Consider the following 27,942-nt stretch of genomic DNA (forward strand, 5'->3'; position numbering starts at 1 on the left):
GTTTTAGGTGCATCTTTTTGCATTGCTGCTTGCGCCAGGTAAGTCTTCTATCAAGGTAAACTCCAAGGTACGTTACGTCGTTAGCTTGAGGGATCTGCATACCGTTTAGTAAAAGCAGAGGGCATGTTTGTCTATTAAGAGTAAACGTTATATGTTTACACTTTTGTTCGTTTATTTTAATGCGCCAGTCGGACAGCCACCTTTCCACTATTGTGAGATGATTAGCCAGTTGGGTTGTTGCCTGCGTTGGGCATCTGGAGCGACTAAGGATAGCGGTATCGTCGGCGAACGTTGAGGTTGTTAGTTGTGCGCTCGTAGGAATATCCGCAGTATACAAAACATATAGACACGGGCCGAGTGCGCTTCCTTGTGGAACTCCAGCTTCGATGGTGTAGTCGCCCGAAGTAGCTGCGTTGCATCTCACTGAGAATACCCTATTGTAGAGGTATGATTCCAGTAGCTTGTGGGTGTATGTTGGCAAATACGTTTTAATTTTGTGCATGAGTCCGATGAGCCAAACTCGGTCGAAAGCTTGAGATACGTCGAGGAAAATGGCGCTGCAGAATTCTCGCTGTGCGAAGGCTGAGCGTATTTCGAATGTTAATCTGTTCACTTGTTCGATGGTTCCATGGTTTCTTCGAAAGCCAAATTGGTGTGCCGGAATAATATTGCAAGCTTCCAGATGTGGTATTATGCGAGTTAACAAGCACTTTTCAAACAATTTAGACAAACAAGATAGAAGGCTTATTGGTCTGTATGATTGTGTGGTCTCTTCCAGGCTTCGGTATCATTATAATGATGAATTTCTTCCACTTTTTTGGGAAATAGCCAAGATTAATGATTCCATTAAATAGTTTGCAGACGGGAGCCTTTTTTGGTTTTAGCCCTCTTATGACTTTTTCGATTTCGTTCGGCCGGAATGAAGGTGCGGCCGACTGAGGGGAGGACTCTGGCTGAATTTCTGGCAGGAGGAATGAATTTGAGGCTGGGTTTGGCTGGAAGACACTTTGGAGATGTGTGGCGAATGTTTCAGCTCGGTCTTCGTCGCTGCGAGCCCAGCATCCCGAAGAGTTTCTTATCGGGGTGGTCGTTTCAATTGGGGCGCTAAGATTTGGGTGGGCCCTCCACAGGGGGTACTTTGTGCTTGTTGGCGAGAGATTCTGGTGGATGTCCTCAGCTGTGCATTTTCTTCCTGTTGGTGAAGAGCCTGGTCGAGTGATCGGGTTGCATCCTTAAGGCGTTGTTTTGAAGCTGGTTATCTGCTGTTTTGCCAATCACGACGCGTGCGCCTCTTTTCTCGCACGAGCTGTTCGATTTGCTGATTAGATTTGAAGTGTTTGTTTCGGTCTACTTCTTTCCTATGAGGAGTAGACATTTTAGCTGCCGCAACGAGTACTTCTTCCAGGGCGCTCGTAGTGTAGTCGATGTCCGATTCCATGATAAATTCCGGGGCGAGTTCTATGTGGGCACTCACGTACTTTTTGTATTTTAGCCAGTTCGTTTTTGGCGACGTCAGGCTGAAGGGGTGTTCGGTTATTTCTGGGCTTTGAAGAAGCGTTAGAAGCACAGGCGAGTGGTCTGATGATAAGTCCGAGACTGCTTTGGCACTTATTAGATTGCGAGGTATGTTTTTTGTCACTACAAAATCAATAAGGTCTGGTAGCTTTCGTGAGTCTGTTGGCCAGTATGTGGGGCTTCCAGGGGAAACGTAGTCCAGTTTATTTTTCACATTTATAATTGCATTGTACAATTGTCTTCCTTTGGGAGTCACTAGACGTGATCCCCAGTGCGTATGTTTGGCGTTGTAGTCTCCTGCGGCTATAAATCGATCCCCAAGTGAATTGTAGAAGTCCATAAATTGTCCTTCCGAGATTGCGAAACGAGGAGTGCAGTAAACGGCAGCGATTGAAAGGATTCCGTTGCTTGACTGAATTTGTATCGATGTGGCTTGCAAGAAGTTTGTTGCAAACCTTTTGTGAAAGTGGTGTTTAATGCGTTCTCTGATTAGAACTCCAGTTCCGCCATGGGCTTTCCCATCTGGATGATCTGTGCGGTAGATTGTGTAGCCTCTTATATGAAAGTTGTATTTGCTTGTAAGATGCGTTTCCACCAATAGCATAACGTCAATATGGTTTTCGGTTAAGAATTGTGATAATTCTAGTTTATGCCGTGAGACACCATTGGCGTTCCACATAGATATTCGTAGCGCCTGCATAGATTATTTAGACTGTTGTGCTACGAGCAGCTGTATCACCATGTTCTGGTTTTGAACAAGCGTATGTCATGAATGACATAAGCTCCATCATACTTTGTTGGAGGGTAAGCATCATAGTTTCCATTTTGCTGTGTGGCTGTTCTGGGGCCTGTTAAGCGCTTTGAGAGTTAGGCTGAATTGGAATTTCCCTTCCAGATCGTAGAGCATCGGCGTAGGAGAAGCCGTTGGTGGTGTTTAGTGGACCGAATGAGGATCTCGCAGCTTTGGCGTCTGTCCTTGTTTTTAGTGCAATAAGCGGAGTTGTGGGCGTTCCGCAGACTACACAGACAGTCCAAAGTGTGCAGTATGTCCTAGTGTGTCCATACTTTTGACAATTAGTGCATTGCACTGGACCGTTGCATTTATGTGGCTCTTTAACAGTGATTCTCCGATGCAGCTTGTAGACTGGGTGGACTTTGATCTTCTTCAGCGACCTGCTTTCTGGCTAGAACTAGACCTTGAAGAGGGGTTGTGGCTTTTTGTCCTTATTTAGAATGCTAATAACATTCTTGGCGGCGAATCCTTTTTCTTTAAGGGCGGTTTTTATTTCCGCGGCGGTAACATCGGGTTCGATTCCCTTTACTACCACTTGTAGGCCCTTACAGCTTTTCAGCTGGTACGTGTAGCCTGCATCCTCGCAAAAAAGAACCTTAACCTCTGTTTGCTACCCAATTTCACCAATGAAGACCACGTAGCCGCAGCCGTAGAGAGCCCAAATGGCCCTCTAAGGATATGTTCGGCGTATATGGGCCACGACCAGGAGACCCTTCCCCCGCACCCGCTAATCAATCAGCTGGTGGAAGACAGCAGGAAGCACAAGATTGACCTGATCATAGGCTGCGGTGCTAACGCCCATCATCATCAGTGGGGCAGCACTGACACGAACGAGAGGGGTGAGTCAATCTTCGATTTTATCCTAGGCTCCAATCTTTTGGTGGGCAACAGGGGTACAGAACCCACTTTCATAGTCAAGAAGAGAAGGGAAGTACTTGACGTCACTCTTTACTTTGAATCCCTAGCAGACAGGATTGTTAGATGGGGAGTCCTAGAGAAACACTCATTCTCACACCACCGATACATAGAATTAGTGGTCAATTTCGAGAATTTTAATCGACTAACGGTACGCAACCCGAGGAAAGCGAACAGGGAGTTATATAGAAAGAAGCTAGATAGTTCCTTGGGAAATCCTCCAACAGGGAACGTTGACAGTAGGGAAGCCCTGGATGCCATGGTGAACACGCTCACGACAGCGTGCGCCAGGGCATTCAATAAAGCTTGTCCCAAAAGCAGATCGGGCAATAGCAAGTCAAAGAAACCACCATGGTGGTCGCAAAGACTTGCGCCCTTTAAAACCAAGGCCCGCAAGGCCTTTAATTTCGCCAAGAAAACAAACTCGGAAATAGTCTGGGAGTCGTATAAAGCGGACCTTAGGCGATATAACAAAGAACTTCGCAAGGCAAAAAGGAATGCCTGGGCCAAGTTCTGTACGAACATTCAGCAAACGTCAGAGGCCTCCCGACTCAGGAAGGTCCTCGCAACAACTGCACCAAATGTAGGACACATTAAAACCTCAGAAGGTAACTGGACATCGTCCAGCAAAGAAACCCTAGAGGCTCTCATAGGGACACATTTCCCGGGATGCTCTCGAGAAGATACAACCCTGGAAATGCAGACACAGGGGAATAGCCCCTCCACCGCTAACCAACTTGAACACCTATTGAGTGATAGGTATCTCAGCTGGGCAATAAACAGCTTCAAGCCCTTAAAATCCCCGGGCCCAGATGGCATTGTCCAATGTCTCAACTTATTAAAGCCGGTCCTAACCTGAGATCTTGGGTCAAGAAAGCTTTCTCAGCAATTTTCAGGATAGGCATCGTACCCGCAATGTGGTTGTGGACGAAAGTCGTATATATACCCAAGGCGGGAAAACCATCTCACTGCACCCCCAAGGACTTCAGACCAATAAGCCTGTCGTCCTTCCTTCTCAAGACAATGGAGAGACTAATCAGCCTCCATATTTATTTATTTATTTATTTATTTATTTATTTATTTATTTCGCCAACGGACAAATCCTTACATGGCTACATAATAACAACTTATACCTAATAAATAAAACTACAAAATTAACAAAAACTTAATAAATGCCGTATAACCTTGCGTTTTAACACACCCTTATTAGAGCCCCACTCGATTCGGAGGTGCAAACGTTCAAAAGAAGGCAACGGCTCTGGTATGAAGGAACAGGATCCTGAAACCTTAGAGGCAGAAGTGCAAATTTTAAAAATTTTTTCTGGAGTCGCTCAATTCGGTTGGAACGAACTTTACACTCCGGATTCAAAATGATTGAGGCGTATTCCAGCCTCGACCGAATGAATGCAGCATAGACGCTGAGGCTCGAGTATGGACTTTTGAACTGGTTCACGTGCCTCTTAACAAAGCCCAGCATAGCATACGCTTTAGGTAAAATATAGTCTAAGTGACCAGAAAATTTAAATTTGCTGTCGAATAAGACACCAAGGTCTAACACCTCTTCTTTAGCTGCCAAATTATAATTATTGATGGAATAACCCGTACAGATTTCAAGAGACCGCCTACTGTAACGGGTAAACATACACTTAGATAAGTTTAATGGAAGAAGATTGCGGGAGCGTCATGAGTAAACTCTGGATATATCCTCCTGTAACAAGTAACTGTCACTGATGCAGCTAATCTCTTTATAGATTTTAAGGTCATCCGCATACATTAAAAAGTGCGAATGACGAAAGCATGACGAGATGTCATTAATGAAAATGATAAATAGAAGAGGTCCAAGAGAGCTGCCTTGTGGAAGACCAGAGGAGGTGACAAATGGACTTGAGATAGCATCTCCAACAGTAACGTGGCAAGGTCGGTCAGCCAGATAAGACTCGAACCAACTTAATAGGCAGGAATGAATACCTAATTTATATAATTTGGCCAGAAGGGCAGCATGACACACTTTGTCGAAGGCTTTGGAGAAGTCGGTGTAAATGGCATCAACCTGAAATCTGTTTTCAAAAGCTTCAAAGCAGTGCTTAGAAAAGACAGCTAAATTAGTGGTAGTGGACCTCCCAGGCAGAAAACCATGCTGGTTGGGGGATATGAAATTGCGAGCCAGAAAAGTCAATTTTTTAGTTACTATCCGCTCCAGTATCTTAGCGACATTGCAAATTTTGGCAATAGGTCGATAATTGGTAACATCACACCTACTGCCACCTTTGTGAATAGGCGTTATAGAAGTCATCTTCCACCGGTGGGGGAATCTACCAGATGAGAGCGAAAAGGAGAACAGCAACTGAAGGGGAGTAGAAAGAGAAGCGATACTCCTCTTAAGAAAGAATGGGGAGATACCGTCCACGTCAGGTGTGAGCGACTCGGTCAAATGTCCAGTGGCTTCAACTAGGTCACCGTCCAAAATGTCCATGTTACTCACATTAAGAAAAGGCTCAATGCTAAGAAGAGTTTCATGATCACTCCAAGGAACCTTCGGCTCCAAGTTAGAGGCAAAGTATTTTGCAAAAAGATCAGAAACGCCCTGATCCGAGTCGGCTGCTAAATTACCGTAACATATGGATGAAGGTATGTCCGATTTTGACTTTTTGCTGTTAACAAACCGCCAAAAAGCTTTAGGATTGGATCGAAGGCTAGCTTCGACATCAGATATATACTGATTGTAGAGGAACTTATTAAGGAAATCAAATTCCCGCTTAAATTGCCGGTACAGCTCTCCTGCTCGAGTCTCACCTGTCATTATAAATCGTTTATAGTTATAGTTATATAGTTTATAGTTATTATCCCTTCTATTCTTTAAATTTTTTAAACCTTTTGTATACCAGGGAAGCCTATAGGATCTTCGTACCCTCACAGGGGCATAAGTATCAATAATATTAAAAAGGGCAACCAAGAACTTAGTATAACAATCATCGATTGAGCCATCCGAAAAAAGGGAAACCCAATCAAAGGCTGAAATAGAGGCGTTAATAAGTGACAAGTTAGTATCATTCAGATGATAATATGGAATTGGAGAAGCAGAAGGCAGAAAACTATAAAACTCAATATTAATTACCAACGGCTTGTGGTGCATATCACAAGGACTTAATGGTACATTGCATAATTCTACTTTACTATTAACCAAATTATTTAAAAATATAAGATCAAGAATTTTGGATAAATCATTAAAAATATTATTTACTTGGGAGAGGCCCAGACTAAAAATATCATCTAAAACTACAATTTCATGACTCTGGTGAACGTTGCTAGGTAGCATGCAAGGAGAATCCGGGTCCCAAGACCAGACAACGGAGCTCAGGTTGAAATCGCCAGCTACCATCAAAGCGGTAGGGTCCGACGTTCTAGCACAGACACTACTGATGTTTTCCATATGCGCATGATAGATACTAAATGCGCTGTTCGGAGGGATGTATGATGCAATGATGACGAACGGGCCATGGACGCCCTGGATTAAAACCGCAAGCTGATCCAGTAAAGGGTCGGCCACCGGAAGGCGCAGTGGTGTAGCCTGAAGAGATCGACGGATAGCGATGATCACACCTCCACCTCGCTCACACTGGGTACTGAATGCATCTCGGTCCTTTCGAAATACATGGTACAAATTAGGCTCGAAGAACTCAGAAGAGCTGAATTTGTCATTGAGCCACGTTTCCACAAGGATGATTACATCAAAATCGCAGGCAGAAGAATTGAGGAATACCATCCGGGTCTTGGTTCTCATTCCCGATATATTTTGGAATAGAACTTTTAGGCTTTTATTAGGGTCCGAGGACGACGAGTAGCTACAGTCCAAACTGGGAATTGGACGGCAAGGCGGTGATGGTGAAAGTGCACTCCTGGTTCTGGTGCATGTGGAGGCATATCCAATACGCATAGCTTGCAAAATAGCCGACAAGGACACATAGACATTTCCATTAGACTCATCAGTAGACCTGCGAGAGTCCAGTAGCAAGGCAGATTCCGTGCCAGGTGCAAACATTGAGCCTTCATAGTCGGGCACATTCGAACGCAGCAAAGATCCTCCCACACGTCCAAAACGTAAATAAACATCTTCCATCGGCGAAAAGAAAGCACCAGCGAGTGGCCCAGCGAAAAGAGATAAGATAAGCGATGCGCTGCCAACGTCTCGATTACCATCGTCTTGTTGTTGTTGGGCATCCACAAGTGAAGATAAGAAATAAACAACTCGCCTTGAAAAAAGTTGTTGTTGTTGAAGAAAAACGATCAGCAAACGAAGCCAATTATTGGAGGAATTGAAGACAGCGTCAGCCGTTACCATGAACGCCCACGCCGATTGTTGTTGGTAGCGCAGCAGAGAGCAATCGGGGTGACGAACTGCAGCTTGAGACGATGTAGAAGAAAACGATGTAACGGCGCCAGCGGCGCCGCTTACTGGGGGTTTTTTGAAGATTGCGAATGCGGTAATGGTAGAATCGCCGGGAGGTCAATAACCTTAGCCGGCTCTCTATGAACAAACCGGCTGACTTTTACCGATACAGGCCAAAAATCGTCATTGAAGACTGTTGGGAAATTTTGCTCCGGAACTCCCAATTTAAAATTGACGAACTTGAGGGCGTTGATGTCAGCATCCTTTTTGATCAGCCTAGCACAGACTAAATCATTGGGCTCCACGTTCAGCTTATCTGCGACAAATTTGCACAGTGCATCCGGTTGAGTAGAAGTCGCGAATTTACCCACATGAAGGTATTTCAAGGTGGGAAGCACTTGAAGTTGAGCGCAACTGGGTGCTTGTCCCACAATGCGCCTATTAGGGTTGATCCGCTTCTTCTTCGGGACAGCCCCCTTAGAAGCCGCTGTGGCCTGCCCCAGAGTAGCCATTATGCTCCCAGTGCTGGTGGGCATTGCAGGGGGAGCAACAACATGCACCCCAGCCGAAGAGGCGCGTCCAGCGGGCACAGCCGCTCCATTTACCAGGGCTAGGTCAACTTTGGCATTAAGGCTTTCGAAGCGGGACTCCAGGTCTACAACTTTATGATTTAGCTCATCAATTTTGGAATGCGAATCATTTCCAATGACGCAGCTATCACATTGCCACATTAAGTTCGGAATGTTAATAAGTAATTTTATAGCCTCCGAGGGCAAATCAACTTAAGCGGTGTGATAGGCACGCCGGCAGATCGACGCGCACCGAACGGCCTCACACCCACGAAGTTGGGTAGCAGTAACTTCTGCACTGCACTCGGTGCAAACGAGAGGCGACATGAGCGAAAAAGTAGACGTCCGAACTCAAAGAAAGCTAGATGAAGACTTTGATATTAATCTTACTATCAACCCAGATGATATCTCGGGATCACAGCATGCGTATAGGAAGGGCCGATCCACGGAAACGGCACTCCACGAAATCACTACTTTTGTCGAAAAGGCACTTAGTGATAAGGAATACGCACTCATTGCTTTTCTAGACATAGAAGGTGCGTTCAACATTATCCTACCAAGCTCGATAATCAATGCGCTGACAGGACTAGGAATAGACGATCAATCCATACGCCTTATAGAGCAGATCCTGGTAAACAGGACTGTTGAGGCGTCACTAGGAGGAGAATCTATTCATAGATACGTCAGTAGAGGCACCCCGCAAGGAGGCGTACTCTCACCCCTACTCTGGAACGTGGCGGTTAATAGCCTACTGCGATCCCTAGAAGGGGGTGGTTGCAAAGTTATCGCTTACGCGGATGATGTCGCAATTGCCTTCTCTGGAAAATTTCCCCAGACTCTATGTGACCGCATGACGGACAAACTTAGGGTCCTCTCAACGTGGGCAGTTAGAAATGGACTAGGTGTGAACCCATCCAAAACAGAGCTCGTCCTCTTCACCAGGAAGTACAAAATACCAAACTTAAGGCTTCCAAAACTATTAGGAGAAACACTATCTCTTAGCGATAGCGCCAAGTAACTAGGGATTACGCTAGACAGGAAACTGGACTGGAAGTCAAACACTATGGATAGAGCTAACAACGCTACAATCGCGCTCTATACTTGCAGGAAAGCCATTGGCCTTAAATGGGGAATGTCCCCAAAAATAGTAAGATGGCTTTATACAGCGGTCATAAGACCCATCCTTTTCTACGGAGTGGTGGTCTGGTGGCCTGCTCTCACCAACTCCACAATCAGGGAGAAGCTTAGGAAAACGCAAAGGATGGCGGAGGTCTGTATCACAGGCAGCCTACGTACCACACCGACGGATGCACTAGATGCACTAGACCTATTACCAGTAGAGATAATGGGGGTCAAGATAGCCACGCTATCGGCAATTAGGCTACGAGAGACGGGCACATGGAAATGGACTGACTACGGACATACCAAGTTAGATCTAAACCACTGCACGCCAAGGGGGTCTGCGTACCTGTCGATAATCCCACCTTAAAATACAAGGTCTACATTCCAACAAGGGAGGAATGGGCCACACAAATCCCGGGACCAGCCGGTTCCCTCCATATCTACACAGACGGTTCAAAATTGAATGGCCAGGTGGGAGGCGGTTTCCATTGCGAACAGCTGTGTTTAAATGAGGCCCTCAGACTCCCCGACCACTGTAGTGTTTTCCAAGCAGAAGTAATAGCTATCGGAGAAGCACTCAGATCCCCAGCACTGATTGGAAATCAGGACACAATCTGTATCTTCTCAGACAGTCAAGCGGCACTCAAAGCCCTTGACGGTCTTTCATCCAACTCCAGGACAGTGAATGACTGTCGCAGATCTCTTAACGAGATGGCAGAGCAGCATGACATACACCTCATATGGGTGCCCGGGCATAGGGACCACGAGGGTAATTGCGCCGCCGACGAACTAGCAAGAGCAGGTACTACCAATCCTCTCCTACCGGAGAAGGAACCAGTAGGTATCCCCTTAGCTACGTGTAGGCTAAAATGCAGGGATCACTTTGACCGCGCATCACTGAGGAAATGGAGAAATCTCCAAAACGGCAGGAACTCCCGCATGATATGGCCCATCGGATCTAGGAAGAGGTCAATGATGCTTACCGCCCTAAATAGGCAGGACTATAGTCTGGCGATCAAGGCCATTACGGGACATTGGTTAATAGGAGCACACGCGGCTAGACTAGCGGTGCCACATTATGACTACTGCAGGAGCTGTGGAGACGAAGAAGAGGAAGAGACAGTTGCACACCTCCTGTGTCAATGCCCTGCGCTGGGGCGCATCCGACTCAAATTCTTGGGCGCAGCAATACTTACAGACCTTACAGACCTCGCGGAGGTCGCTCCACACAGACTCGTAGCTTTCATCCGTAAATCTGGATGGGACCGCGAGCCGTTTCATGAAGGATAGAGCACCCTTGGGCACATAAGTAGTGGGAAGGGAGAGGTCCTTTTGTAGGATCCTTGCCTGTGCGGTATCACAAGGAGCCCTAGCGGCTCAAGTGGATGGGGGTCAGAACCGGCCCCTCATCGCCGCCTCAACCTTACCTTACCTTACCTATCAATTTACTATCCAGACAATCCACACCAATAACTAACATTCTTTTAAGCATCCAGACCAGTGTTTGAAAAGCTACGCTACTCCCGTAGTTTTTCGTATTGCTATTGCTACCGCTGTCACTTTTTTCGAGATCGGGAGCGGAGCCGTAGCAGAAAAATGAAAGTTGTCTGCTTTGCTCTGCTCCAAGCTACGAAAACCAATAGCAGAGCAATATTTCTATGCATCTCGCTGGTGCGGAGTAGTAAATGCAAACCATGATTCGAACCTATTTCAAAATTTTATACTTGTAGTTGTCCAAATGTCACCTTCCTTGTTAAGGTAGCCTAGGGTTGTGGCTGAATGGGATAAGATTTTCCTAAGCCATGCAGATTGAGCTGTGTTTTTTATGTTCTAGAGCTCTATCGATTACCAGGGAGGCTGGTATTGTATTTCTTTTTTTTTATTTTGTTTTCGGGAATTCTCCTTTGGGGGCTCCAGAGTGTTTCGAGATTTTTACGTTTGGGGGATAGTCTGGTGGCTGTGGTGTGATATTGTTTGCAGGGATTTTGGAATTTTTGACCTAGTTGGTTTTCTTGGGGCTTTGAAAATTTCTGGCTTTGGATTTTGAAAGGGTAGATATGATTCTTAAAGAGCGCTCAAGCATAATGAAAAAACTTATCATAGCTTTTCTCGACATATAACACTTTCAGCAACATTTAACTATGCGCACTAAGCAATGTTCTGACGAAACTATGTGGGAAAGGACCATCAAATCGTGAACTTTCTGGTTAATAGGACTGTCAAGGCTACACAAAAAGATTCGTCAGAAGGGGCACCCAACAAGAAGGTGTACCCTCTCGCTTCTTTTCACCGTAGCGGTGAACCCTATAAGGTAGAAATTATCTCGGTCGGCACGGCCCTATTCCGCGGGCATAGGAAATTTCCCTGCCCGAGCTCTGCTACACACACAGAATAAATGTGAGAAACGTCATGCTTACAGCCTACTTTCTGCTATTCGTTACTAATACTAATGCATAAAAATAATAGCTTGCAAATAAGTGTTAACCTATTACTAGGGTCTCAAAATAAGTGTTGTTTAATGAGTCTTTGATCAAAAAGTTTGAGAGCAACCGTTTGCTTTGTTCGTATGAAAATTTTGCTCTCGCTCAAATGACGAGCAATATTTTCTGTTCCCAATTGCTCTGTTCTTTCCAGGACCGTTTGACTTTGTGAGATAATTCAAAAAGTCAACCGAAAACAAAATCAAAAGAAAGTAAGTCTCCAGCTCTGAGAGAGAGAGAGTGAATGTCAAGTTATGGTTAAAATCATATTAATGTATTGGGTGCCGACCACTGCCTTAGACATAACCCTAACGTCCTTGCCCGATAAAGATAATTTTCTTTCTTTAATTTTCAACTTCTGAAAAGGTGGGTGCTGTGCTACTACGTAGAAATTACATTATTAATTATAATTGATTTAATTAAATGAAACATTTCATTTAAAAGAAGATTATTTATAACTTTTTGTTTTTATTTAAATATATTTTGTATACACCAAATTTTTAAAACTAAAAGTTGAATTTCATTACCGAACTTTTTGATAAATACATATAATTTTTTGAAAAACTGTTTTATTATTGTGAGATATGTTAATTCTATTTTATATAATCTTTTTATAGCAGCTTACAAGCTTTTAAGCATTAATAATAATTAATTATCTAATCTAGTCTATACCCATGGAGAATAAAAACATGAAGCAAAAAACTGTTGCTTTCCAGAACCTCCGTGTGGTGAACTTGCGATGCCCGATGTGGGTACATTGCTTGTAGATGTTGCATAGTTGTAGCCCATATGAGTGTAGGAAGGGACAGGCGGCGAAATCGTTTCAGTAGCATATATGGCACTGCTGCCACCTCCCAGATGTAATGAATTTGAGGTGCAGGTCGAGTGACGTGATTCCAAAGATTGATGAGAAGTGCAGGCTGCTCCAGCAGAGATTGAAGGGGAAAAATTGGAACCAGAAGAACTACTCGACGGTACTGGTGGGGGTGGCAAGCCGTAAGCGGAGAGGACTTCATATCCTATGGCACTATTGTTGGCGCCTAGACTAGTCGGATGTGACGAACCATTACCGCTTGCAAGGCTGTTTTCATCATTAGTTATATGGTGTGCCGCAATTGGCGGGGGACGCAATGTCATATGACAAGGGTAAAGAGTAGGTGGAGTCATATTTCCTTGCTGTGACATTGGTGATGGTGAAGCCAAGGGTCCAATCGACGAATGATTAAAGCTTGACACTGGAGTGACCGATCTAAGAAAAAAAATAGTATGTTAAAATGTTACTGTTTCACAAAATTTTAAAAAATATGACAAACAAAAATTTTCAGGGCTAGCCGAAGTTGAAAAATCCTAGCAGTTAGTATTACATAAATATCAATAATATAAGATAAAGTTATTAAACAGTACAAGTATATACAAGTATTACAAGTACAAGTATTTATTATCAGTTAAAAATCAATTTCTTTCAACACAAATTTCGACAAGAGTCCGAAGATTTGGTCTTCAAAAACAATAGACTTGGTTTAGTTACATGAAAGCTTTAGAAGCTATAGTTGACGAATTCTTATGAAACTTAGTAGACCGAATCTGTTCTCCAATAACACAGTGTAACAGGGATTTGGAACTTTTAAAGAGACACAGTAGGAATTGTTCATCAGGTCGAATATATCCACCAAACCTTTAAGCTTAAAAATTCCTGAACTCGTAATTTTAAACCGATATTAAAGTTCCGATTTTTTTCAATAGTTTTATGTTGTGCTAAAAAACAAAAATACTATATAAAATAAAAATAAAAGTTTGCCTTTAATTTTTTTAAACAAAAAGGATAAAATTTGTACACAAGAAACTAATAATTTTGCATTTTTGTCGTATTTCGCGAATTTTGACGCCATTTTTCTGTAAAACTTACAGGAAAATGTATCATTTTTGACACACTTCAATATTGTTAATCCTGAATTAAACGAGACCAATTACATTAAGAAATTATGAAAATTGTTGAAGTAGTTAGGAGATTACTGAACATTGTACCTTATACATAAAATCAAAGTCTATAATTCGAAGTCGAATATAAATTAGCCACAGAGTTCAGCTTTGGCTTTAATTTGTCTTTAAAACTTTTTCTCTTTTAAAACTCTTCCCTGTACTGGCGCCTACATGCCATTTGCGGTGTTGAAAAGAGGCTGAAATAATGAAACACTTAGGGGTCACTTGGAGTTGGTGGTCACTAAACTCGGAGTTTAAGAAACTTTCTAAGTCAATCAAGCCACCACAAATGGAACCGCATAACAAAATGTATTATTAGCAATGAATTATTCTGGCTCTGTCTTGGTAGTTATTTTTAGTGAGTTACAAGAAAAGCATGCCTCTTCGCTCTGAGCAGAACATTCTTATATCAATAACACAAAAAAAAAAAAAAATGTTACGTCCTAATCGTTTTTTTTTTTTACATTGAAATGGTCAACAGTTTTTTGCAAGCTCTGGTAACAAGTGTTTTTGATTATACTATATGAAACGTTTTTTATTTCAATCTTACCCGTAACTTTCCGACATTGACAGAGTCGTATGATGCATACTTGAGTACATGGCACTGTTAAATCCTACCGGAGTTCCACTATTAAAACTAAGGCGTGGCGAGATCGCAGAAAGACGGGTGTGCGCATGAGATTGAGGATGAGATGAAACAGTGATCTGATGCTGATGTGTATTTTGCTGAATAGAACTACCATTAGGGCAAGGAGAACAGACATTGCGGCTGTCGTCAGTAGTCCGACTATCATTCATCTTAGACTTACTAACAACTGATAGTTGTAGTGTGGATGTAGGACTATCGTTGTCCTCCATAGCAGCAGTGATTTCACCTTCAACTGTAGTATCAGTAACAGGGACCGAAAGCGGGCTCAACGAAGCTATCTCATTAATTTTACCTATAAGTACAAACATTTTTATAGTTATGTTGATATATTATAAAAGTATATATAATATATAATATATAATATATAATATATAATATATAATATATAATATATAATATATAATATATAATATATAATATATAATATATAATATATAATATATAATATATAATATATAATATATAATATATAATATATAATATATAATATATAATATAATAATATAATATATCTTAATATTATAAAAGTATATAATATAAGTCATATAAGCGCAATAAGAGTTAATCTTAAAATAATTTGTTTAATATCTGACTTTAAATTTTATAGGTTTTAAATATTCTCGTTTACAACACAGCCTTTTGATTCTATATGGGTTATCATACCATTCTTAAAGGTTTTATATTTTTTTATCAAGAGTGGGCTGGTAGTGAAGAAGACCCCTTTAATGTTCATACAATTATTCTTGATCAAAATTATCTCCTGAGTCGATAGCATTTCCTTTAATCCATCTTGAAATTCGATTCTCATGAAATTTTTTTACGTATTAAGTCCGCCAACATCTGTTTATCATCCTCTTAAATCCTGTTCGACATACCAAAAATCGCATATAAAGTGAGTTACTACCTTATCACACTGACAAACTCACGCTTTCTTGGCATTTTAACTCAATTTAAACTGGGGCAAAAATCCTTCAACATTAAGTAAATACATTAATTCTGTTTATGAGTGTTTTGTACAGTAAGTAATGTCAAGAAAACGTGGAACAAGTAGATCTCGAAACATGCGAAATAGAGGATCCGAAAGAACCGAAGAACAAAACCAGCAACAGGGAACGTGGATGTTTACGGATTTTGTGTTGCGAGCATTGATGCTTTTGGAGCGTGTATATACATCGTTTTAAAGAAGCAGAGCCGATTATTGTGGTCAAAGTTTCGTATAGGGGCGACACCACTTTGACCATCCCGAAGCTGAAGTTTTCTTCTGCTGAGCTGTTGGCCAGACTAATGACTGAGGTGGGTAACTTAGGAGATTAAATTAGATTATTATTGGTGGTGTGATTATTCTCTTGCACTCTATTGGATACAGGATAAGCCGGCTCGCTTCGACATCTTCGTCGCCAATCGCATTACTGTCATTTAAAAGCTCACTTAAATATAGAGTGGCGATATGTTCAACGGCCGCTTATCCAGATGATATATTGTCCAGAGGAGCTCTTCCCACTGAGCTTTCTGAATCCGCTCTATGGTTTGAAAACTGAATGGCCTCTTGCCATTGTGATTAAGAAGCCCGCGGTTGAGCTGCATGTAAGGGTTTTATCGCGAATTTTGGAGCATATCGTAGCGGATCTTCCGAGGAAACGTGTTGATGACCGGCGTTGACTTGTGTAGGCCAATTAAGCCGGAAGTCCGGAATAAGAATCCCATAAAATGCTACAATAGCGAGTTTATATGCTTTACTACTCAAGCTGTGCATCTGGAGCTGGTCAAGAGTTCAACTACGAGCCCTTTTGCACCAGGCAACGGCTCAGGCAGCAGCGAGCATCAATCATCCCTTCAGGATTTCTGTCTGGTTGAGACAATTGACCGGTGTTTTGTTCCTTCACGTTCTACCCATTTTGGAGAACTTTGGGAGGCGGCCATGAAAACAGCAACCATAACCTAAACCGTGCAGTTGGAAACCCTCCGTCACAACGGAGGACGGGAAAATAGAAATCACAACGGGAAAATAGAAATCAACAGCTACACTGACCATCAGCCTCTCACTGCGAACTGCCGTTTCAAGACAACTCGGTAAGGCTATTTCGTAACCATCTTAGGTGACAAATATAGTTATGAGGGAGAAGCAAATGAAAGTAATGGTCATTGATCATAAATCACATAAATAAATCACATAAATCAATCGCAGCCCAGGAATTTTATTCAACTATAATTTTCCGAAAATAGGAAATATACCAGCCGAAGATAGAGTAAAATGACTAGTTTGCGAGAAGGAAAATAGCCTACTCGTGTTCGTGAAATGATATACGTCGACATTTTCTCAAAAACCGGGGAATATTTTGTTACCATATTATGTCTATTGATAAGTTTTCTAAGTTCTCATTTAAGGGAATGATACTTAACAATAGTCAACCAACTATTACGAAGGCAGTCCGATAAGTACTTAGCCTCCCCCGCCGATAGCGTCTCTAACACAAGAGAAATTTACTATCTAGCTGTACATTCTCGTAGACCGTTACTGTCGAAATTTCAGCCGAATCGGACTCGAGGTAGAAGTTGGAGCATAAGTGAACTATAAAAAAATTACACAACTTTGGTGTTTTTAAAGATAGAAGTTTGATACTTGGTACAAATTATATTTCTGAAAAAATTGGTGGTGTACTTTTGTATACATATCTAGCTTCCACATATTGTTTGGTATTCTTGATAGAAACGAAAGCAATCATAAAATATTACTATTTTTCACGTATATTTATTGGTATATTGGTATATATTGGTATTACACGCACGTTTTTTAGGCTGCGACAGCTGACTTTAAGAATTGACACTACTAACTGTGTGCTGTTTTTTAATATTTCTGGAAATGAGTTTCACGGAACCATATGCTTTTAAGATTTGTACATAAAAAAAATCCAATTTCAATAGTTAATTCAAATGTAAAACAAATGATGCCTCTGAAGTGAGTATATTTGTATATCATTAAACAAATTTTGGTTGTGCATTTGCTCGTGAAATAAAAACGTTCTGCTAGGCGATTTTGACAAAAAAAAAAATATATATATATTTTTCTACAAAATATATATATATACCATATTTTTCTACAAAATATATATTATATGTTGAAAATATTTGCATATGCACCACAGTATATCTTATTCCTCTTGTGTTATACACTAAAGTAACGAGTAACGAATTCTATTTCTTCATTAAGTTCTGGGTCTGTCTGGGTCTCTAATAAATCGTCAAACCGAATAGGTTATGGGCCCAGGCCAGCCAAAAAAAATACTGCGTAATAGTCGAAAAGATTATACGATAAAAAAACAAGAAAGGAAAGCTAACTTCGGGCGGAGCCGAAGTGTATATACCCTTGCAGTTAAAACCGGATACATATCGCAAACATCGGATATAGTTGGCCGCTCCTTATGGGAATATGAATATATAATCCAATTTATTACAATACAAAATCTAAAAAAAGTCCCAAACTTCTATCTTCAAACATACCAAAGTTGGTATTTCTACCAAAAACCATTTCTGATCGTTCAGTTATATGACAGCTATAAGATATAGTCGGCCGATCGTTATGAAATTCAGTAGGTCGGATAAACTGACCAAAAATATAATCTGTACCAAGTTCCAGCTTTCTATCTTCAAAAACACGAAAGTTGGGTCATTTCCGATTGTTCCGTTATATCGCAGCTATAGGATATAGTCGGCCGATCCTTACGAAATTTGGCATGTCGTATTATTTTGCGTTCATGTAAAATTTGAACTCTCTAACTCTAAAAACACCGAAGTTATACCATTTCCGATCAATCAGTTATATGGCAGCTATAGGATATAATCGGCCGATCCGGGCCGTTCCGACTTATATATTGCGTGCAAAGGAAAGAAGGGTGTGTGCAAAGTTTCAAGTCGATAGCTTTAAAACTGAGAGACTAGTTCGCGTAGAAACAGACAGACGGAGAGACAGACGGACAGACAGACGGACATGCTCATATCAACTCAGGAGGTGATCCTGATCAAGAATATATATATAGGGTCGGAGATGTCTCCTTCACTGCGTTGCACACTTTTGACCAAAATTATAATACCCTCTGCAAGGGTATAAAAAAGATAAAAAAGATGAGTTCGCAATACTTAATAGAAAAACTTGATAGTGACAATTATAGTTCGTGGGCAGTGCGGATGAAAAGTCTGCTGGTCGTGAAATTTAAAACTAAAGTGGAACGGTTGCAGAGCAGGCAAATTTTGATAACAAGGACGAAAAGGCTTTCGCGAGTATTTTGTTGTGTATAAAGCCGTCCCAGATTAATTATGTGAAGCTTTGCAAGTCATCAATGGAAGCTTGGAAAATCTGGCTAGTGTTCACATGCCTAGTGGACCAGCGCTTAACATACAGTTTTTTTAACAGTTGTTGTCATATGAAGATGTTAGAGTCAGACAGTATCGCATTGCATTTGGGTAATTTCAGTGACGTCATCGAGAAATTACAAGATCAATCAGTCCCAGATGAAATGATTGTAATAATTTTGTTGTCCAGTCTATGTAATTCGTACAAAAATTTCGTAGTTGCTATGGAGACGCGTGATTTTTTCCTTCCTTGAGTTTTATAAAAATTAAGTTGCTGGAAGAGGGAGAACGACAAAAAGTGGGAGAAAAAATAGCAAATAGAGCGGAACAGAAATTGTACTCGTTGCGTGCCGAAAAGGAAAAGCCCAAGCATAAGAAAGACATGAAAAATGTGGAGTGTTGGAACTGCGGTCGTTACGGACATGTTTCGGAAAAGTGCTACTCAAATCAGTAAATACCAAGACCAGACAAGGATACAGAAATAGTGAGAGCAAACGCGAAGATAACAAGAAGTCGTTCTTGGTTTCGCTGCCGCAGCGAGTCAAAGTGGACTTACGAAAAATATTTGGTGCGTTGACAGTAGGGCCCATTTATGTGCAAACGAATCGTTATTTGTTTCAATTCGTGTGCATAGGGAAAAAATAATGCTGGTTGGAGAAAATCACATTGAGGCTGAAGGCATTGCAACAGTAAATCTGTTTTGGCAAGAAAACATTATTGAATTGGTTGATGTGTTGTTCGTTCAAAACCTTCAGTGTAATTTTATTTCAGTGTCGATAGCAACTAATAACGGATTCCAAATAAGTTTTTCGAAAAGTAAAGCTTGACACTCGAATAAGAATGGCGAAATGGTATTAAAAGCGGACAAACAAATAAAAAGGCTTTTGCTGCAAACGGGAAAACAAATTAAGTGATAACGTGGCACAATAGATTCAGACATTTGAATTTCGAAAGTTTAAAATCCATGATTCAAAAAGAATTGGTATATGGTCTACGCGGAGTAACCGGTAGCACGAATGACTTTGTTTGCGAGACGTGTGCGAAAAGCAAGATATGCGGGAAACAATTCCCAAAAGTGGCGAAAAATCGTTCGAGAAAAGTGTTGGGATTGATACATAGGAGTACAGTTTCCAAAGGTGGAGCGCGTTATTTTGCTACATTTATAGACGACAAGACGCGTTATGTATCTGTGTATATGCTTAAAACAAAAAACCAAGTTTTTTAGAAATTCAAAGAATTTATGTTGTTGGCTGAGAAGCAAACTGGGCAGCAGGTTAAAGCTATACGGAGCGATAATGATAGAGAGTACATTAATGGCGCATTCGAAAACTTCCTGGTAAGCAATGGGATTAAGAGGCAGCTCACCGTTCCCCACACTCCACAGCAAAACGGCGTTACTGAGCGTGCCAATCGGAGTCGCTGGAAATGGCAAGGAGCATGATGGTTCATGCTAATGTGAACGAGTACCTGTGGGGGGAAGCGATAATGACTGCGATGTATTTGAGGAACCGATCAGAAACGTCTACATTGCCAGACATGACTCCATACGAAGCATGGTTTGGGGAAAAGCCCAGCGTATCCCATCTTAAGGTGTTTCGTACAAAGGCAATTGTGCTAGACAAGACAATGAAAAGAAAATTTTCTCAGAAAGAAATAGAGCATATCCTGGTTGGGTATTCAGAAACTGCCAAAGCGTATAGACCCTTCAATCCTGATACGCAAACTATCAAGGAAGCCAGAGATGTGGTGTTCTTTGAGCACGATATAACAAAAAGCGAGGATATATCGACCGTAGAATTTGTAGAAAACGGAAGCGTTTTTGGTAAGGAGAAAAATGGCGATCACGATGGAAATGACGGAGATCATGCAAGGGACGAACAGTCGGGAGCCGAAGATGGTGACGACGAGTTGGTTGATAGCGTCGACAGAGTTCAGCGAGGCCCAGGTAGGCCAAAGATAATTCGTACTGGAAAGCCAGGACGACCACATAAGGAGTACCATATGCTTAACGCTATTGAAGTTTCTGACGTCCAAGTACCGAGTGAAGTCAAGAAAGCTTTGAGCTTGAAACAGGCTGAAGAATAGAAGGTTGCGATGCAGAAGGAGTATTCTCAACTACAGTCCACCAAGACATGGAGTCTTGTAAATAATCCTCCTGGCGAGAGACATATTGGATGCAAATGGGTGTTTGTGGAACGGAGTACGTGGAGTACGGCATCGTGGAACGGTTCAAGGCTCGCTTAGTCGCAAAAGGTTGTGGACAGGAGTACGGCATAAACTACACAGAAACAATTTGCCCAGTGGCTCAATATTCTTCCATCCGATTGGTGATGGCACTGGCTGTAGAGAACAAAATGTTTATGCATCAAATGGACGTCTCAGCTGCGTATCTCAATAGCGACCTACAAGATGTAGTCTACATGCGGCAACCGGAAAGGTTCGTGGATACAGCGTATCCAAAAAGGGTGTTGAGGTTGCACAAGTCTTTACACGGTCTGAAGCAGATTGGGCGTGAATGGAACCAGAAGGGTATATCGGCCGAAGTCGGTTCCGGCCGAAGTTAGCATTATTTTCCTGTTTTTCTCTGCAGCCGGGAGCGGCCGACTATATCCTATAGCTACCATATAACTTATTGATCGGAAATGGTATATCTTTGGTGTTTTAAGAGTTAGTGAGTTCAAAGAATCGGTTAGGATATAGTTCCTAAAGCTGCCATATAACTGAACGATCGGATATGGTTTTTGGTAGAAATACCAACTTTGGTATTTTTGAAGATAGTAGTTTGGGACTTTTTTTTAGATTTTGTATTATAATAAATTGGGTTATATTATCATATTCTCATAAGGATCGGTCAACTTTATCCGATGTTTGCGATATATATCCGGTTTTAACTGCAAGGGTATATCAACATGTCTCCGCTCGAAGTTAGCTTTCCTTTCTTGTTTTTGCTACAATATTGGTTTTTTTAAAGTAAACTAACCTATTTTAAATCGGAACCGGTCCTAGGAACCGTAATCTTACTTTGTAAGATTTCGATAAGAATATCGATAAACAAGATAAAAATTAGTTCATTTTTGTAAATTTTTGAATAATATAATTTTTCAAAGTAAATATGGATTTAAAGTTTAAGTAATTTATTTAAATAAAATGCCCTGTCGAACATGTATGTATATGGAACATGTATGTACATACATGGCAGTATGTATATACGCATTTTAAAAAGACAGCCCGATCACTGCTGAGCGACTAAGACTAAGACAAATAAACTCTAGTTGCGTTTTGCTTGTGAACTGCAATTATCGTTTTAAACGAATATGATTTCCCGTACACAATGTTAGTATTGTTTTGATACAATTTATAGACACATTAATTTTAAATTTATCCCATGATACACCAAATGCTCAACGACAACTTTTTACATAAAAAACAAGAAAAGAACGTCTGTAGTCGAGTTTCCCGAATATATAATACTCGGTACGCATCACTTCCACCCAAAATTAATTTGGTACGTTAAAGGTATGGATTCTCAGGCACAAATTTTCTTGCATACTTTTGAGCTTGGGCAAAACAACAACTTCAGTTGCAATTAAGTAGGGAAGTCGACTAAAAAGTCTATGACTCTTCTAGAAATTATCCGATTTGGTGCTTTTTGATAGGTAGATTAGAGGCCATTGAAACAGTTTGAAATCAAAACATTTTCCAAAAACATAAACGAACTGGAGCTAAAACCAGATTTGTTTTGGGGGCGGGAGTGCTCGTGGAAAAATTTTGACACAAACTTCATCTGCGCGGATATCATACGATCCCTAGTTCAAAATCTGGTAGTTCTATCTTATATAGTCTTCGAAATCCACGCGTTCAAAATTTTAATCTGTTTTTTTTATGTATATGGGTATGTATATTATATATTATATATGGGTATGTCAGAAATTCGCGATTTGTGGAGGCGTGAAGGGGAGTGGCAAATTTTTTAAACAAACTTGAACTGCGTGGGTATATTAGGAGTCTGCATGCCAAATCCTATAGCTCTATCTCTTAAAGTCTCTAAGATCCACGCATTCATACGAACATTCTATACCCTACGAGTACCGGGTATAATTTCAGGATAACAAACATGAAAAATGTGACAAAAAAATATCTGGCTGTTGTCTTCTCTATTAGCCAGCTCTGCTTTAAAACAAAATAATTCTTTGTATTTCCTAAATACAATTTGAATAAAGTGTCGGATCGGGATGGTTGAAATGTGAATCGCTGCCTATAATGGTAAAATGTAACGAAAGGTATATTTTGCCTGATGACTCCAATGCTTCCAAATTAGTTATTTAAATTTTTCTACATTCACTAAAATTTATCCCGTTTTTATCTTCTATACTAACTGATTCGTGACAAAATTTGATGTAAATGATCTAATTCAAACAGTAAATGATTTTTAATTTTTTCAGAGCAGTTGCACTCAAAAAGGTAATAATTCTTCAGTTTGTCACCTAATAGGCCACGAATAGCTTTTTTTACGAAAAAAGTAACGAAAATGTGTTTTATAAAGGTATAATAGATTCCAACTAATTAAGTAGCATTTACTTACTGACTGTGGGACCTACGCCTATCGTTAACAAGGAACAGGCGCTCAAACTAGTTGGACTATCAGTTGCCGATACAGTAGTTGAAGTTGTGGATGAAGTTCCGTTACCACATGTTGCATTTGGAGTTCTCCTCTGATTTCGAAGTTTTTCTTCACGGCGCCATTTAGCGCGTCGGTTTGAAAACCAAACTTGAATCCTTGCTTCGGGTAAACCAATCTTACCAGCCAATCTTTCTCTCGCAAAAACATCTGGGTAATGTGTACGTTCAAATTCTAAGAAAAATAAGATAAATTGAGTACAAAACATAATAACATACGAAACTAGCCAAACATATGTACACAAGGTGAACTTTTGTTAATGTTTCACAAAAGGCGGCTTTTTCAATGGACAAAGCAAGATACAAAATTTGAAAATAACAACAAAAATCGTCCATAGAAAAAATTTAAATTAAATTTTTAAATTTTAAATCATTTTAAATTAGTTTTTCAATGATAGGCGATCCCATTTTGCTCAAAAGTGTTCGACACAGTAATTTATAAGTACCCCATGCTCACAGACCCTTAAAAGCAGGGCTAAGCAAGAAGATCGTAAAGCAAAAGGGAGAGAGTATTGGAAAATACACGAGCTGCTGTACTGAACGCATCGTAGCGTGCGTTGAGCTTTATCATTTTTTTTTATGTTTGCCATAATCTAGCAATATTAAAAACAGGGACTGTAACGGTTATAATTAAAAAAGCAAAAAATTACAAAATAAAAGTTATTTCTTAATTTTTATGAAAAAAATTGATTTTTAATAATTAAAATTAATTTTAATAATAAAAAATTAGTAATAATTATTAAGTATCAATTTTTATATAAAAATTACGCAATAACTTTTATTTTGTAATTTTTATTATATAAATTGGAAAATAAAAATTATTCGATAACTTTTATTTTAAAAATTGAAAATAAAGATTGAATCTATATATCTTTTGATCCGTTGAAGCCAGATCCAATAATATGTATATATATGATCTACACATCAATACCTTTCAGATGGTATATAATAAGTATGTATATATGTTTATCCGCTTATGTGCCTGTGCAGTATTGGCAGTATTCATAAATAACTATTTATAATAACTATACTATAATAACTAACCCAACTATTGTTGCGGCGGCTGAGAAAGAGTAGTTCATTAAATTATTAATCAAGATTAATTTACAACAATTTATTAGTTTTTAATATATAAATGGCTAATTATTTAATTTCAAGAACATTAACTTTTGCACGGAGTCTTCGGCAAGGTTGCATCTAAGATCAGTAATTACTAATTTAAGGGCCGAAAATGCCCTTTCAACCGATACCTGCGTTGCAGGCACTGCATGTACTATTTGAGCCAGACGGTACAAGCGTGGATACGTGAATTTTTTCAACTCCCAATAGCTCATGATATTCACGCTTGGATCTATGGGCTTTGGTGAATATTCGTTTATAAATTGTTGTAATTTAATCTTGATTAATAATTTAATGAACTACTCTTTCTCAGCCGCCGCAACAATAGTTGGGTTAGTTATTATAGTATAGTTATTATAAATAGTTATTTATGAATACTGCCAATACTGGACAGGCACATAAGCGGATAAACATATATACATACTTATTATATACCATCTGAAAGGTATTGATGTGTTGATCATATATATACATATATATTGGATCTGGCTTCAACGGATCAAAAGATATATAGATTCAATCTTTATTTTCAATTTTTAAAATAAAAGTTATCGAATAATTTTTATTTTCCAATTTATATAATAAAAATTACAAAATAAAAGTTATTGCGTAATTTTTATATAAAAATTGATACTTAATAATTATTACTAATTTTTTATTATTAAAATTAATTTTAATTATTAAAAATAAATTTTTTTCATATAAAATTGAAAAAAAAAACAATTTATCTTGTTTTTGAATTTGCCATGAAAATTTAACTTATGAAAATTTTTTTCAATTTTTTTGGAGACTGTTTTGGGCTTCAATTTTTTTAAACTCATATTCATTATTTACGGTCCCTGATTAAAAACGCTTTAGTCTCGGTAAAGCTAAAGATTAATTTCTAATTTTTTTCATTATATATCTAACTTAAAAAACATGGAATGACGATGATATTATATTAGAAAAGGTATGGTAACTATACTTGTTATATTATATTTGTTTGGGAACTATCGCTTAGTAATTAAGTTTTGACTCATATTGCCATCTTTATATTTGAGACCTAAGATCCAAACAATGTGTATGCACTAGGAATAAGCAACACCTATAGCAACATTGCCAATTTTCTTTAGTACCAATTAAACAGCGAAACAATCAAGAACAATAAAATATACAGTCCACTACAAAAAGGCTCTACGCATTAAGGAGCATTGTTTGATCCTTCGAGCCGGATGTTTTTTGTTGTTTTCTGTGCATTGGTTCTCATGGTAATTGTTCTTCAATGAAGCAATTAAAAGCCTTTGTAAAGGGACGCGCCAGACTTAAGGCCAATATCACACGGAGCTTGGCTTGGCCTGAGGACGCGCACCAATCACACGCCACATCGGCGGAGGTGTCTTCGCGGCTGGAGCATCTCAACACAACATGAAAGGAACCATGTTTACTATATGTTTTTGGGGTCACTGAATCTAAATCCGAGGTCCTAAAAACCCTAGCACGTCAGGGTTCTGACATAACCTAAAAAACCTCATACAAAATTATATTCGAGTCCGGGGGTCAGACCATGTTTATTATATGTTTTTGAGATCGCTGAATCCGAATCAAAGGTCTAAAAAACTCTAGAATTTCAGGGTTACGTCATAACCTTAAAAAACCTCATACAAAATTGTATTTGAGTCCGGTTGAAAACATATTATAAACATCGTCTGACCCCCGGACTCGAATATCATTTTTTCTGAGGTTTTTCGAGAATATATCGTAACCCTGACATTCTGGAGTTTTTAAGACCTTGGATTCGAATTCAGCGACCCCGAAAACATTACGTAAACATAGTCTGACCTCCAGACCCGAAAAAATATTTTTTTTTGTGTGGCTGTGCTATTGTTCGAGCAGTTGGCGGCAGATGAAGCCACTGCAAACTTGCTAAGACCTACAAGAGGTGAGGTCAGTCCGGCGAGTTCAGGTACCGCACCGATGGTAGAGGCATCAGCTAAAAGCGAATTGCCAAAAATTCAAATCAAACAGTTTGGTGGCAACTATTCGGAGTGAGTAGCTTTCAAAGACAATTACGAGAGCACAATTCACAACAAGGCGAATTTGACAAATACACACATATTTCATCATCTGAAATCTCTTCTTAACGACGAAGCTGCAAACTTGGTGCGACATCTAACTATTATGGATACAGCTAACAACACAGTGTGGGAGCGACTTAATGAAAGATATAATCGTCCACAGCACATCATGATTTCATTTATGGAGCAGTTTATGAAGCTCCCAACAACAACCAGGTCTGATACAACAACCTTGCGGAAGGTGTTGGACGGCGCAAACGAAATCGTGCGTGGTCTGGATGCCATTGAGGAAACACGACGATAGCGTTTGATCATCTACCTGGCGTTGGAAAAACTGGACGCAGATACTCGACGCAGGTGGATCGAACGCTGTGGGAAGTCAGACTTACCCACACTAGAGGAATTCCTAAAATTTTTGGATGCACGTTGCGAGGAGCTGGAGCTTAGCAAACCCGAATTAACTGGAGGTAAAACGGCAGCCTCTATTGGTGACGAAACAAAGAAGGTCACACATTCGTTGGTTGTGCTTGAAGGAAACAAGTGCAGTAAATGTCATTCTACAGAACATCGTCTGTATGGATGTCCACAATTTTTGGGGATGTCTGCAGGACAGAGAATCTTGTTTGCCAAGGAGAAATCTCTATGCCACAACTGTACGAAACCTGGTAATGTGGTCAGAAAATACAGAACAGAAGGCTCCTCAGCCTCAGGCTCCTCATTTGATGTGCAAAAGACACTGCAAGTTCAATACAATCACATGGATGGCACCCTAACCGAAGCACCCTACCTACGGCTATGGTCAACGTTCAAAACGCTAACGGGGATTTGGTAGCATGCCGACTTCTTTTGGACACAAGCTCAGAACTGTCATATGTATCTGAACGCTGTATTCACGCACTCGGTTTGGCTCGCACGCCATCCCTCATATTGGTCACGGGAATTTCATCAGATAAAGCAGACACAACAAAGAGATGCAGCATCCTACGCATCCAATCCCGTATTTCAGAAGATAAACTGGTAGTCCAGGCTCATGTGCTTGGAAGAATCACTTCATCATTTAAAAGGCAGAGCATAGACGCGTCTGCACTACAAGTCTTTAACGATCTACAACTTTCAAATTCACAAATCAGCAAAAGTGGCCCAATCGATATTTTTTTGGGCAGCGAGCATGTTTGGTGCTCCCAGTGCTATTACTGGGAGAAAAATATTTGACAACAACGGCAAACTAATCGCTATTTTATCAATTTTTGGATGGGTGATCACATCACGGTTTTCACCACGGGCGAGAAACACTATGGCCCTCACATCTACAATCGACATTGTCGCTACACTCAG

At 40.2% G+C, this 27,942-nt stretch overlaps 1 protein-coding gene across 2 annotated transcripts in view; it reads right to left on the reverse strand.

The window, feature by feature from the left end:
- Window positions 1–12,343: 12,343 nt before the first annotated feature.
- Window positions 12,344–27,942, reverse strand: part of ey (eyeless) — a 63,359-nt gene continuing 47,760 nt past the window's right edge. For both annotated transcript variants that reach the window (XM_043213343.2, XM_043213342.2), the window contains 3 exons: window positions 23,340–23,609; window positions 14,312–14,702; window positions 12,344–13,030 (listed from right to left, as the gene is read on the reverse strand). In XM_043213343.2, the coding sequence (XP_043069278.1) occupies window positions 12,448–13,030; window positions 14,312–14,702; window positions 23,340–23,609 (1,244 nt within the window). In that variant the 3' untranslated portion in view covers window positions 12,344–12,447. The remainder of the gene's footprint in view (window positions 13,031–14,311; window positions 14,703–23,339; window positions 23,610–27,942) is intronic.

Source organism: Drosophila bipectinata, chromosome 4 (genome assembly GCF_030179905.1).
Source record: "Drosophila bipectinata strain 14024-0381.07 chromosome 4, DbipHiC1v2, whole genome shotgun sequence".
Classification (NCBI taxonomy): domain Eukaryota; kingdom Metazoa; phylum Arthropoda; class Insecta; order Diptera; family Drosophilidae; genus Drosophila; species Drosophila bipectinata.